This window comes from Grosmannia clavigera, assembly GCF_000143105.1.
Source record: "Grosmannia clavigera kw1407 unplaced genomic scaffold GCSC_144, whole genome shotgun sequence".
NCBI lineage: Eukaryota > Fungi > Ascomycota > Sordariomycetes > Ophiostomatales > Ophiostomataceae > Leptographium > Leptographium clavigerum.
This window is the reverse complement of record NW_014040797.1, coordinates 1,243,661-1,256,968: the sequence shown is the minus strand read 5'-3', so window position 1 is coordinate 1,256,968 and position 13,308 is coordinate 1,243,661. Positions and strand designations below refer to the sequence as shown.

The 13,308-nt window shown below is 55.4% G+C and overlaps 2 protein-coding genes across 2 annotated transcripts; one reads left to right on the top strand and one right to left on the bottom strand.

Annotated features, from left to right (window-relative positions):
• Window positions 1-9,284: 9,284 nt before the first annotated feature.
• Window positions 9,285-10,599, bottom strand: CMQ_3219 (mage protein; the record flags this gene model as incomplete). The annotated part of the gene is made up of 3 exons (XM_014317297.1): window positions 9,285-10,015; window positions 10,090-10,227; window positions 10,278-10,599. The coding sequence occupies 3 exons, from the start codon at window positions 10,597-10,599 to the stop codon at window positions 9,285-9,287; spliced, it is 1,191 nt and encodes a 396-aa protein (XP_014172772.1).
• A 533-nt stretch (window positions 10,600-11,132) lies between these two features.
• CMQ_2689 (phosphatidylinositol:udp-c transferase pig-c) lies at window positions 11,133-12,905 on the top strand (the record flags this gene model as incomplete). Its single annotated transcript, XM_014316767.1, has 1 exon — window positions 11,133-12,905. One exon carries the CDS (start codon window positions 11,133-11,135, stop codon window positions 12,903-12,905), a length of 1,773 nt encoding a protein of 590 aa, XP_014172242.1.
• Between the last annotated feature and the right edge of the window lie 403 nt (window positions 12,906-13,308).

Here is a 13,308-nt window from a genome sequence, read left to right as displayed (position 1 = left end):
CGCAGGCGCGAAGGGGAGTCGTATAAGAGGAAGAGTGGCTCAAGAGAGATCGCAGTCCGAGAGCTGGCTGTGCTACCGCGGGAGCGATAGACGAAGAAGCACGGAAAGGAGAGGTGACGGAGACGAAACGCGGGGAGTGGGCGATGATTAACGAGATAAACCTCTCGGTCCTTAAGTCTCCACGTCCGAGTCGACCTTGGCGTGTTTCCGAAAATGGCTGCTATTCCTTTGCGCAAAGCGCACGCAAGGTAACAGGGGAGGGCGGTTCGAGGAGCGAGGGGGGATGCTTTATATTAAAGAAACTTCGTTTTCGTGTCGACTTTGTCGCACTCGTGCAACTATTTTCCCGGCTCTGGTTGGGGGGCTGGCAAGTGAGCCAGATGGGAGGTAGAAATGGCTTGATAGAACAGAAGGGGAGAAGGGGAGGTGAGGTAATGGAGAGTCACGGCCAAGATAGACGATTGTTGGAGAAAGAGAAGGGAGGGAACTGGAAGAAAGAGGGGAGCAGATGTCTGCTTTCGAAATAGAAATGGGGATGCGAAGATGAAAAGCAGGAGACGGGAAGGAGGGGGAAGTAATGGTCGATCTGCAAGAGGCAAGGGCACCTTTTCCCTAGTTTGTCCCTTCTTCAACTTGGATCCTGCCCTCCGAGTCGTGGGTGTCAGACGGATTGGAAGTGGTAGGAATGGTGGGAGCTCATCGTTAGGGGGGGGCAGGAGCGTGGGCGGCGGGGGTCTGTCGGTCTTCAGAGAGGCAAGAGCGAACGAGAACCGGCTGGTGGATATGTCCTGGTGGTGAGAGGAGCCTTGGGAAACTAGAAGGACGGATTGGCATGGCAAGTCTGGGCCGCATGTGGGCAGACGGGCCAAGGCAGAAAAGCGGATGCAGTGCATTTCGCAGAAAGAAGGACGGACGAGAACGCCGCCAGAGGCAAAAGAGGGGAGGGGTGTGGGCGGCATCCAGGACCGCCCGCCAGTGAAAGGCAAGGCAGCGAGCCCGCTGTAGCAGCTAACGTTTAGCGCAGGTGCGCTAGGCTGGGTCTGTTGCACAGTAGCATCCACCGCGTACGGGGATACTGGACGCCCAACATCGCTTTCGACACTAGCGCGCGAGGGCCAGGAATTAGGGCGAGAAAAAGAGCACGGTTGCTGGCTTGACGAGCGGACGCAACCAAGAGAAGGAGGGTGGGGAGGGGGAAGACGCCCCAAAACGGCCGCGGACACGGAGCTACAGGCGCTGGAACAAAATAAAATGCGCATCTACATGAAATAAAATATCTTACAATGGGTGAAATGGGGCTGTTCCCGGTACCCTTGCCTGCACGAGGCAGAAGAGACACTAGTGCATGCACGCTAACTCGACAACGTACTTTGCTCCGGTACAGTGGGTTTGTTTGGCTGTGGCTAGTGGCTGCTGCTGCTGGACGGGTCCGTTTACCCCCTGCTGGCTGGCTCCGTACGGAGCTTCGTACTCCATCCAGAGTCGGAAAGAGGAAGGGAACAAAAAAAAAAAAAAAAAAAAAAAAAAAGAAAGCGCCGTGACGAGAACGAGCAGGAGTGGATCGGCTCCGTACGTACGAGTTCTGATAGATTTTTAGTGGTGATGCAGTAGGTGTGGGTGCGTTCCTACATAGTAAGGGGTGGGAGACTGTGAAAACAAGCCTGCAGGCTGTGCGTGAGATGAAGAAAAGCGTACTGAGGAAAAACGATGCTTCATGCTAGCGACCCTTGTCGCAAGAGGAGGCCGACTTTTTCGAGGCGGCTACGATGTTCGGGTAACGAGTAGGGGGGGGGGACTTGATCTCGTGCCCACCGACATCTGCAGGTAAGAAGCAGAAGATGGCGGGAGAAACAGGAGAGCTGGAGAAGCTGGAGAAGCAGGGAGTAGCAGGATAGGCCGAGGGTATCGGAAACAGGAGTACGGGACAACAGGAGAGCATGAAAGCACGAGAGCATGAGAAAATGAGAGCATGAGAAAATGAGAGCATGGGAACAGGAGACCACGGCTGCTGGCACGGTCTCTGTTGCCTCGTTTTGCAAGGCTTGTCGAAGCACCCGTTCATTAGCCCTTCCCTCTTTCTGCATGGCGGTTCCCCACGCCCTTCTTGCTTCGAGATGCCGCGTCGTGTGTGAGCGCTAGGTCGCAGTTCCGTGCTCGTAAATACGTGTACGGGTTACATGGTCGCCGTGTTCCTGTGCGAGTCGCATGTCCTGCGTCTGGCCTGGCGAAATTGGCCCGCTCCCAGCATCGTCATTACTAACCATGGCCTAGTGGCAGCGGTTCACGATCGGCAGGTGGCCCATCAAGCTCGCGTACGGAGTGTCGTAATGCTCCGTTCGGTTACCTCACACCTCGTGTGCGTACGGCGTGCACATGGCACACTACGGAGCCCCCGTCTCGTTCGCCTGACTGCACTGCTTTACGACGAGTACTATGCATGCGCATGTCGCGCTCGCGCTCGCGCCGGTCGGTTGCCATGACCTTTTCGAGGCGCATGTCTGGCCGGTGCCCGGATGATGCCCAGACGGACAACGCTCGTGTAGCCTTCTGGTGCCTTGTTTTGCCACATTGAGAGGGCAAAATCGCCGGCGGCAGAAGGGTGGTCCCGATCCACTTCGTCCTCAGGGTCAAAAGGGAAAAATGCCACAGGGTGACAGGATTGGCAGATTTGATTGCCTTCTGCAATAAATTAAATGCAGATTAAATCAGTAAAAGACGTAGTCTGGGGAGGCGTCAAAGGGAAATACATGGGGAGGCAGGCATGTTCATACTCGCGTGGCAACATGCGACTAGTGTGCAAGCTGCTCGTAAAGAAATGCGCCTGTGCGAAAACATGCTCCGTCCTCGTAGGTCAGGTCCTTCTCACACCGGACTTTGTACCAATTTGGATTGGTGGGGCGTGGCCGGGCTCCATTCTTCGTACTGTATTTTACTGCCAGGCCATTGCCCGGCCAGCAATTTGGAGGCGTAAAACCGTTTTTTACTCTCCCGTGTACACGCACAAGGTACTACTCAGTATGTAGCACGCATCTCACTCGTGCATACGAGTAGTACGTATTCTGACTACGTCGTACGTATCTTACTATGTAGTATCTATATTGGAGGGGCCGCATGGCCCTCTGCGGAGACGACTCAATCTATACTACAGCTAGGGGGGCAAGCCAGACTCCCTCCATCGAGAAAGGTTAAACTGAACATATGTCTCAGTTCCGACGACCTTGTAGCTTGTCTCGCTGACTTGCTCGCAGATCCTCGAGGGAGAAACCGACCTGCAGCCGACACATATGCCAATCAGAAGCGGCTGCGCCCTCTGTCGCATCTGCTCGTACCGCGTCCTGGATGGCCTGAGACCTGCAATGTCTTGGTCGAACCTGGCCCGGAGGCTTATACCGGCCTGCGATCTCAGCCACTAACGCGCACTGTGCATGGGCTCCAGCTTTCTGCGTTCAACTCGTAAGATGCTTTCGTATGCAGCGCTGATGAAGGAGGAGCTAGCGGCGCGCTAAATTGGCGCCGCTGCCTTGGTGTGGACTGGGCGTGGATACAATAGGCCCTACGAGTACGAGGACAGGCCGCACGGTTGCCAGACACAAAGGCGATCTTGCTCCTGCCACAGGCCACCTAATTTGCGGGCCAACATCCTCTTTTCCACAAAACAAAGGCATTGGACGGCGCAATACGAAGAGCAAAAGCGAAATACGCAAGACGATTCAGGGAATTCCAGGGCAGGCTCGTAAACAAGAGCCAAGCAGAGGTTGGCCAGGCAGAAGGCTGGCTGTGCTAGTGTACGACGTACTACTGTAGCATCCATTCCCTGTTCTGTCACTTCTCACAAACTTCTGGCGCATCTAGGCCAAAGCTTTTTTGCTTTTCCTCCGAACCCCATTTCTTCAGCAGCAAATCCGAGACAGTACAGACCTGTCTGGGCCTAGCCTGCTGTCCTGTTAGTCAGTTGGCCTGTCTACCCGTCGCCCAGCCAGTGCCAATCTGCCCGAGGTCAGTACTTATTGCGCACGGGAACTTAGCCAAACTCCGTCAAAGACGTCTTTTTCACCGGCCAGACTCGTTCTCCCTCACCCTCTGGAATGTCTTTGTCGGATTGGGTGGGGCCCATATGCATGCTACGGTCTATGTATATCCTCGCACACGCTCGTGCTTATATGTACGGAGTATGCGATACACCGTTGCAGATGAGCTAGAATGATGGTTGGTAGCAGCAGCTGTGGGGCCCCTTCCCTATCTGCATACCCATAGAAGAGCAAGGCTCCCCCTCTCTTCAAGGAACTGCACCCCCACGGCATCGAAACGGGGGACAAATAGAAAAAGGAAAACACACTCACGACATGCGTCGTATGCAGACGCTCTGGCCACTTGCAGGCTACTACTGAGTATGTACGAATTGTGTGTGTACGACGTACTTGACCGTCACCCGCATACGGCAGCAGGCTTGGGGAGACATGCGGCGGGAACAGAACGAATAACGGCCTCCGCAGTCGGATCGTCACTGTTTTCTTTCGCGCAGGTACGTACGGATTTTGCGCGGTCTGGAGAATGCGAAAAGCGAGAATGCGTCCTCGTACCACGGACTAATAAGGAAGTGCGTGATGGGGCGAAGGAAGGAAGAGACGCAGCTGCCAGACGAAGCTACAGCCACATCACATGCAAGCCAATAAAACACACCATCTTTCGATGATTCGATGAGACGATGGGAAAGGTCTTCCGACCACCGGCCGTGTACGAGAACTCGTACTCTAAAATACACTGCAGTTTGCAGGACGTACGGCGTAAGATCCTTCGCTGACAGAATGACAAAACATTGGGGGGGAAATGTATTTTGGTCCCTGGCCTTGCCTCGGGATGGGAAGGGCCTGTGGCTCCACCCCACGACCGTCTGCATTTCCCGTCACCCATTTCGCCTCTCGTAGTACATAGTAACGTCACCCTCCCAATTGGCCGGCAGGCAGCCAGAGTTATAGTCGTAGTACCTGTTCGCCCCCCTTCTCCCCCCCACACAGATGTATGTGCCATGGCCATACCCGGACATGCTAGGACAGGAGGAAGGGTGAAGCAGGGGATACGGGACAGGGGTCAAACAATGAAATGTCGTCAGTTAGACAATCTGATTAATGGGCTGTCCGTGGCCTGCGCCGCTGCGGCCACAGCTTTTGTTTCCTCGAAAGGAGCGCTCTTGTTGGCTGCGCCGTTGCATATGCGCATGAGCAGCTGGGAAAGTGAATGTGGGGCTGTTTGGCGGCCTGCGCCGTCCAACGAGTTCCGCTCAGACCAATAAGAGAAGGCGATCTGTCATTGTATTTTATTGATTCGGATTACTATTTGCTTAGAAATTTATGGTTTGAGGCTTCGTATTTGCCTCCTACATTTGTGGTCTTACAGCCCAACCTCGGCCCGCCCTCCAGCCCTGCTTGTGCCCAAAGTCATTGCCCCGTTGTGTCGGTCATTTTCCTGTTGTTTCTCGTTTTGCCCTCTCGCTTTTGCCCTGTCCTTTAATCTTCTCAGTAATGGGCTGCACGTTTGAGATCGTCAACAGCGCCCATGCGAACAGGTAGCGCCCGAGTCCATTGGCTGTGGGTCTGTGTGGGAGGAAAATAAACGATAGATCGTACTCCGTGCTCCGTGCTCGTATGTAGGGGTGATTGTACTCCGTACATGTTTCTGTCGTGCAGTCGAACGCTGACGAGGGAATGTCACCACATCGCGCAGCGGAGCCGCTCCGGCCCTCGCACAAAAATAGGACCCGTCTTCATCTCTCCCGTGTTGGCGAGTCCAACCCCATGCCAATAAGACTCGGTAGTACTCGTTTGCAACGAACGAGCGTCCACCTAGCCCTTTTCGCTCTTTCTCGCCGGCTTAGTACACTTTCTGCGCAAAGAATAATCAACAGCTCGACGCCGACGCGCGGACGAAACGGACGGTCAACCGTCTGCAGGCTTTAGCAAGCCACATTCGCTGCACTACCCAGGAGGATGCATCATGATGCACGTCAGGTCGGGCAAAATGAGCTAGATCGAGGCTTCAGAACAGATAACCTTGCTGTCATGGCTGATAACAGCTAGCACTGGCTGCTGGCAATCAATTACTCGATTGCATTGACCAACAAATGCCCACCCACCGTCGTCATCCCTCCCCCCTCTCTTCTCTTGAGACGTGAGAATGCTGGTAGACTCATCCCCACCCAGACCGGGTCCGGCTGAAGCCAGCTACTCCGTATCTCCGGCCACACAAAAGCGGCAGTCGAGCTTGCTTGGCCGGTTCGCTTGAGGATCCGCCCATAAGTTGCAGGGAAGCTCTCGTATCCACGATGGCAGGTCGGGCCCGCTCGCCATAAACGGCCAAGCGAGGCGGGAAGAGCAGTGGGGGAAACATCCAGTCACAAGCCAAAAAAACCACGAAAGTCGGGTTGTACTCGAAAGGGGAAAAGATGGCAAGAAACGAAAAACCAATAAGGGACACGTGAGGCACGGCCAGAGAACTTCCAGAAAAATCGAGGCCGATCTGCGAGAACGGAAGCAGTTCGGCGAATCCTGCGACGGCTGCACGGCTTGGCAACCAGTCGAGGCCCAACCCATCCACTGGGACAAAGCGATCGGCATGCAAGCCACCACCGTACTCGGCCTGAGGGATTAATTGAAGGCGGCGCCTCTGCGCTTCGGTACCGCCTAGCATCCAATCACAGCACTGGTAACTGTTTGTACATCAATGGATGCAGACCCACTGCAGGCAGGAAAGTAGTCGTGGGGAGAAAGCAGGGAGTCGGTGGAGCGCCTTCGGCGGCATCTTAAACGCAAGTCCCAAAACACCCCAGTTCACGGCTCGGTTCTTCCTCGTACGAACAAAAGATGACGCAGACGACAAGCGGGCGCCTCGGTATTGGTTGGTTGCTCGGATGATGTCGGGACATGTGTCCTGTTCGGTCGGCCCTTCCCCTCCACCAATCCCCAAGATTGACCCCCTCCCCAGATCCCAGCGCAAGTCGTCATGGACCCAATCGGTTAATTCTCAGGTAGTTTGGGGAAGAGAGATTGGCCGGAGGTCACGTGTCCTGTCACGCGACATATGTCGAAAAGAACAGGTAAGGCTGAAGTCAGATATGCAGGGCAACATCGAGCCGGTTGAAGGCACGCGAGGGCTGACGAGTAAAAAGAATAAGAGGTGGAAGAGTCAAAGAGAGACAGAAACTTGCCGGTGGCGACCGAAAATATGGGCCGAGAAGAACCATGGTCCTGATATATGCATTTCTGGTGGTCTAGAGTCGATCCCTTCGCATGCTGAGTCGTCCGTGCTGCCCGCACAAGTTCGGGTTCTTATCTCTACTGTTGTGTTGTCTTTCTTTTTTTTTCGCGTCTAGCATATCAGAGGAGGGGATTTTGAAAAATTTTCCGCTCACGTTGGCTTCGTGTATCGGTCGAATCTTCCGTAACGGGACGATCTGTTCCCCCTCTTCTTATCCCCCCTCTTGTTATCCATCTGTGAGGCCAATGATGTTCGCCAATCTTCCTGTATGCGATTGACTTGCATCTCGGCACGACCGGTCAGGTTTGTGCCTCCAGCTGTCTGCCTCAGCGTGCCTGTGTTTCCATATCGTAGCTACGAGTACATTCGGCCTGTCTTTTCTTGAGTCACCGTCCTTATATGAATCCGCATTTGTACGCATTGACAGTAAATACCGAAGAAATAAGGGTTCCCCTATCCCAATCTGAGTACCAAGTCGTCGGCCGTGTATCGATGGTTGGGCATATCAAAGATATGGGGATGATCGGGTGACATGGTTTGGCAAGACGATCGTGACCGGTGGAAGGGGGGGCCTGCAAAGATAGCGAATAGCTTCGTCGTGAGCGAATCGGATTGCCATGATCGCCAATCTCTCCCACTTCCATCAATGCCATGAAGTACCCATGTTATCTGTTCAATGCGGTCAGTGGCTCAGCCCCAGATTCGTCTTCCGGTCGGTCGCCGACCGTTTCCTGTCACGCATGGGGGCCGAGTTATCAAGGGACCGCGAAGCCAGATAGATGCCTTTAAAAGACAGGATCCGGTGAGAGATAGGCGCGTGTGATACGGGTCCCAGGATAGGAAACTGGCTAGGGACTTAACTGGACAAAAAGTGGTCAATCGGAGTGCTTATCTCGATGATGCAACGGCCATCATGATAATGGCGTCTTCTTGCGTATTTCGTTATCTGGTTTGTGGTTGGAATAGGAAAGTGAATAAAGGCCACGCGGGAGAACAGCACCTTTATTTTCTTTTATTCCGCTATCATTTCGCCATTTTGATATGGATTTAAGACAGCATTTTGTGCGCATTCGATCTCGATGTCTTTTATCATACGACGTATGTGTACTTAAAGGAAGGCGCAACCACTTCCCCATAAAGTGGCTTCTGTTCTTTTCCTTTCTTCTTTGCCGTGCTTCCTACTTCACCGCTTCTCGTACGAACACGTAATACGACTCAAATACGACTCGATTTTCTCTGAACCAGGCTCCGTCTACAATGTCCATCGCGACCGATCGTTTCGACATTACGAACGAGTACAAGAATACTGGCGAGCATTTGACTCTTTCACGAACAGTCACTTGGAAACGACACCAGCCTGATACCGACGACTGTTCATAACATCGATGACATCTAGCCTCATAGCTCGATATGCTTGACGGTCCCAACAATTCTTCAACATGCGTATGGATACAGTTTCGCCACTATGACGACGGCCCCACGCCACGACGGGGTGAATGCGACGAGAAGAGGGTGAACACTTTGATCCGAGCAGATGGAAACCCGTCTCGAAGCTGGACAAAACTGACGGCTCGAGCCATGCGATTCTTATGCGAAACATTGTTGGAGGTTGGGAGACTGGACTTCCGTCATCAACCCTAGGACATTTTTTCCTGGCCAGAAGGGACAACTGCTACTCGAGACGTATCCTCTCATAGGAGGGATATGCACAGCCAGAGCTAGCCCTTCGAATGGTTATTTACTCCCAGTCCAAGTCTTTGCAGAGGATCTGCCTACAACGCCCTACGGACCCCCCCAATACAACCCGGACTGGGGAGAACGACAAGTGCAAAAGATCAGCCGCAGCTGGGCCATCTTTTGAGCGTGCGGCTCTTCGTCTGATCCAAAGGTTGATCTGTTAGACTTGGCAACGTAGGGGACGAGCCTTGCTCAAGGTAGGCTCTTTCTCGATTTCGTGCGTACTCGGGTCAAAACTGCGTAGTAGAAACTCGCTCGCAAATTTTGTATCACCTCGGTGGTCTAAGTTTTCCATTTCAACCTTCTTGCATCGCTCCGGCCTCCCTCCCATCGTTGCCACCGTCCGTTGGTGCAGCCGGATCCTTATTCGTGACGTGCAAGCTTGTCTTCAGTCTGCGTTCCAAGTCGTCGCCCGCAGCCGGTCCGTACATGTGCCGCACAACAGCCGCCACTTCGGCCGGGCCGATCTCGAGTCGACCACGCGGTCCAACATGCCAGGTGACCTTGGCGCCGTCCGACATGCCAGGCCCTCCGGACCGGCCACCGCCCGACCCCCGTCCATCGACCGCCGATGCTTCCACAACGCGCACAAGATAGCCATGGCGCACGAGATACTGCAGCGTGCCGCCTTGTGTGGCCGTGCCGTCAGTGTCGTGGTGCTGGGAGGCGTCGATGCCGTGGCTGGCGCCGGTGCCCCCGTCGTCATCGTCAATGTAGTCTCCCAACGCAGAGGCCACGGACAGCAGCTCTGCATCAGCCCGCACGGGTCCATGCCGTGCGCCGTACAGCATCGTGAGGTACTTTTCCAGCTCGGTCTGGGCGAGAGCACCGCCGCTCAAGGTGACCAGGGAGACGACCATGGTGACAAACCCGATATAGGCTGAGTCTGGGGCTGGCGGCAAGGCAGCTGTCGGGAGGGCGGTGAAGACGCTGGCGCGATAGGCATCCGGAAGAGTCGACACGAGCACATAGCGGTCGGCACGGGTAGCAGCGCCCGTAGCAGTGGTGGGCTTCTGTGTCTTGAGGGCTGCCACAGTGAAAGGGCACGATGCGGGTTAGCCAAAGCACCTGTCCTGTCCGTCGTTTCGGGATGGCACTCACCCTTTCTCCGCTCTCGCAAGCTCATCGTCGACTCGTCACGCGACGGCCATTCGACCATTTCCATGCCGAATATAGCTCGCAGCTGCTCTTGCGCAATGGGAAACGCCTTTCTAAAGTTCTTTCCCTGGTTCTCCAGGACTGTTGCGTGTCAGAAAAGCATCCAGTGCATCGAGGCAAGCAGCACGTACCCTGTTCCTTGATAGCCTGTCTTCGTATAGGCAGCCGACGAGGCTCACAACTCAGCGCATAGCGGATCAGCTTCTTGGCAAGGATATTTGTGTAGAGTTCTTGTCGGTCGGCTTGCGTCTGAGGCGCGTCATCCTCTTCGTCTTCGTCGTCTTCATCAGCGTTTCCGGCTGCTGTCCCTCCTTCCATGTCTTCGTCCTCGTCTTCCTCATCCGCTGGTCTCCGCTGGCTTGCGCCATGGTTGAGCCGCGGTCTCCGGGGTGCTTCTTCCTCGGGCTCTTCGGCCGCAGGACGTCGCCGCGGTCTCCTTGACTGTGTCGACATGGTGATTTCGTTGATCTGTTCGAATATGGTAGCACACTGGACTCGCTTCAAGTTTGTCGTTCTCGCTGTAGGCGCAAACTGTAGACGGAGGGGTATTGGGTCAAACGCGTTTAGACGCGCTCTGGGGACAGCAGCATCGACCTGTCCATTTAGTCTGGCCGATAAGAGAGCCCCACTGTATACTGATAAGCGATCGCGAAAGTTGACAGCTGCACCCAATTGCGACATGACCGCATCCTTCTGCCTTCCTTCTAGTTATACGGCGTGCCATGGGCCATAGCCCTCTCGCTCTTTTGCTCTAGCGATTCAAACTCTTCCATTTTTTGATACTACACTTGAGGCAGTACTCGGCGCCCCCATACTTTCGCTTTCAAGCCAGCTGGGCAAATCAGACGACAAAGGATGGTCTGTCTCGCTTCGATCTCGACTTCTCTGTTGTCTTTCTGCGCCTTTTACGAGCGACGGTGTCGCTGGCTGATGCCCTCGGTACGACTGCGCTTAACTTGGAGAATCCGTGCTTGATTTTACATGCGATGGCGTCGAATTCGAATCCTCCATATGCACCATCGGGGCAGCAGCATGTCCCATCCCAGACGCAAACTTCACTAAATGCACAGCACACGGTGCCACTCCTCTCCGAGCTCGACGACCCGTTCCCCCCTCTGACAGAGAACTCAGCATTGCCAGAGCCAATAAGCTATGCTTCCATAGAAGTGAAGACCACCAGAGGCAATCCTGTCACCCAGCGGGTTGATCCCTACCATCTCGCTCCCGAAGATGCATTTTACACATCCGCATCGCCTCCACGGCACACCAACAATTGCACTACTGGGCCGGGAAGTGAGCTTCCAGATTCAAGGCCTTCAAGGCAGTCTCCTCGTCTCGCATCTGTCGTGGGGGGAGGCGGCATTGCCCGCGCAACCAGCGGTGTGGGGAGTAGGAGTCGCAGCCGGCGACGAAGGAAGCGGACGTGGAAGAAACTGCTTTGGGTGAAGCAGTCATGTACGACCGACATTTTCTATTCCTGCACACTGCTACTGGAGACCAGGCTGACCAGTGCAGACCCCGACAACTATACTGACCAGGCCACATTTCTGGAGAATCTTCAGCGTAACCCCCGCCTACAGCCGTACGATTTCTGGCCGCTTGTCGCCGACTCCACCGTTATAGTGCAACACGTGTGCTCGGTGATCATCTTCATTGTGTGCTTTGTAGGCATTTTCCAGGAGCGCGTGAGTCCGGTCTCCGTGGTCGGGGGGGGCAGCTTTGCGACCTGTTTGGGGTGGCTCCTTTGGGAGAGATGGGCCAGCGATGAGGATCCCGATGCGGAGACAGAAAATGCACTTCGGCTGGCAGGTGACAGCGGTCCGAGCGGCGAACACATGCAGCAGAGCCGTGCTCCTCGTGGGGCCGATGTGCTAGCATCCCGGCAGCAGCAAGTGGCGACAAGTCTCTCTCGCTCTACAATAGGCCTTGCGATGCCACACAGCCACAAGAATGGGCTTACAAATGGCAATGGCCATGTGGGCGGCAACGGCAGCCCGTCGTGGCAACCGCTGTCGCAGTCCACACCGGCATTGTCGCTCGTCTCGGCGGCCTCCGAAGCGGTTAACGGACACGGACGTAGGCCAGAACAGACGCCGGCATTTCCACCGCCACGACGAACATTGGCTCCGATGCGGCGGGGACGAACTCGCCGCCGCGTTGCTGCGATCAAGTCGGGCATGCTGATCTACTTTACGCTGCTAGGGCTGTCACCCATTCTCAAATCACTGACGCGGTCTACGTCGTCCGACAGCATCTGGGCCATGTCGTTTTGGCTGCTGGCCATCAACATATTCTTCTTCGACTACTCGGGGGCCTGGGTGGGCGCGCACAAGTTCCCGGTCGCGTCGCTCTCGACTAATGCGGCGCTGATGGCGTCGACAGTGCTGGCCAGCCGGCTGCCGTCGACCGGACAGGTCTTCAGCCTGACGCTCTTCAGCATCGAGGTGTTTGGGCTCTTTCCGGTATTCCGCCGCTATGCGCGCCACCGCAGCTGGCGCTACCACGTCTCCCTGACCGTACTGCTCGTCCTCGGTGCCGGCGCTGGCGTCGGCATCATAATAGCGACGGGTGGCAACAAGGGGTGGCCATGGCGACGGGCACTTGCAGGCATGACGGTGGCCTGTGTGCTCTCGGCCGTGGCGATGGGTGGGTGCAGCTGGTGGCTGATTGGGCTGCAGAAATACAAGAACGAGATCTACGGGCCGTGGGATCCAGCACGGCCGGTCATCATCAGCCGGCGACACTGGAATGACGTGTGAGGAGGACTGTGGAAGTGGAATCGGGACGAAGAATGGACGTTGTACATACGGAGGGCTCCATAGTAACAGCACTACTCCGTAGTTGTGCGCAGAGTCCCCGCACGGGTGCCTGTGTGGCTGCACCATCGAGATAGCAGGACGTTAGTTTCATTGGATGCATGGATGCAGGGAGTGAATCGATATACGAGCAGCTGAAACGGACGAGAGAGCGGCGGTCCAAAACACCCCGCCGAAATGAAGCAAGCCACACGCGCTCAGCGGGCGATTGTTGCTGCAGCAACTGTGGCTTAGCGGGGCAACAAGACGTGCGGGCGCCAAGCCGGTTGGTTGTCTTGTGCGCCATAGCGACGAGAATTTACACATAGCACCTAAGACGTGCCCCTGTCGCCTGGACAAGAGCGAG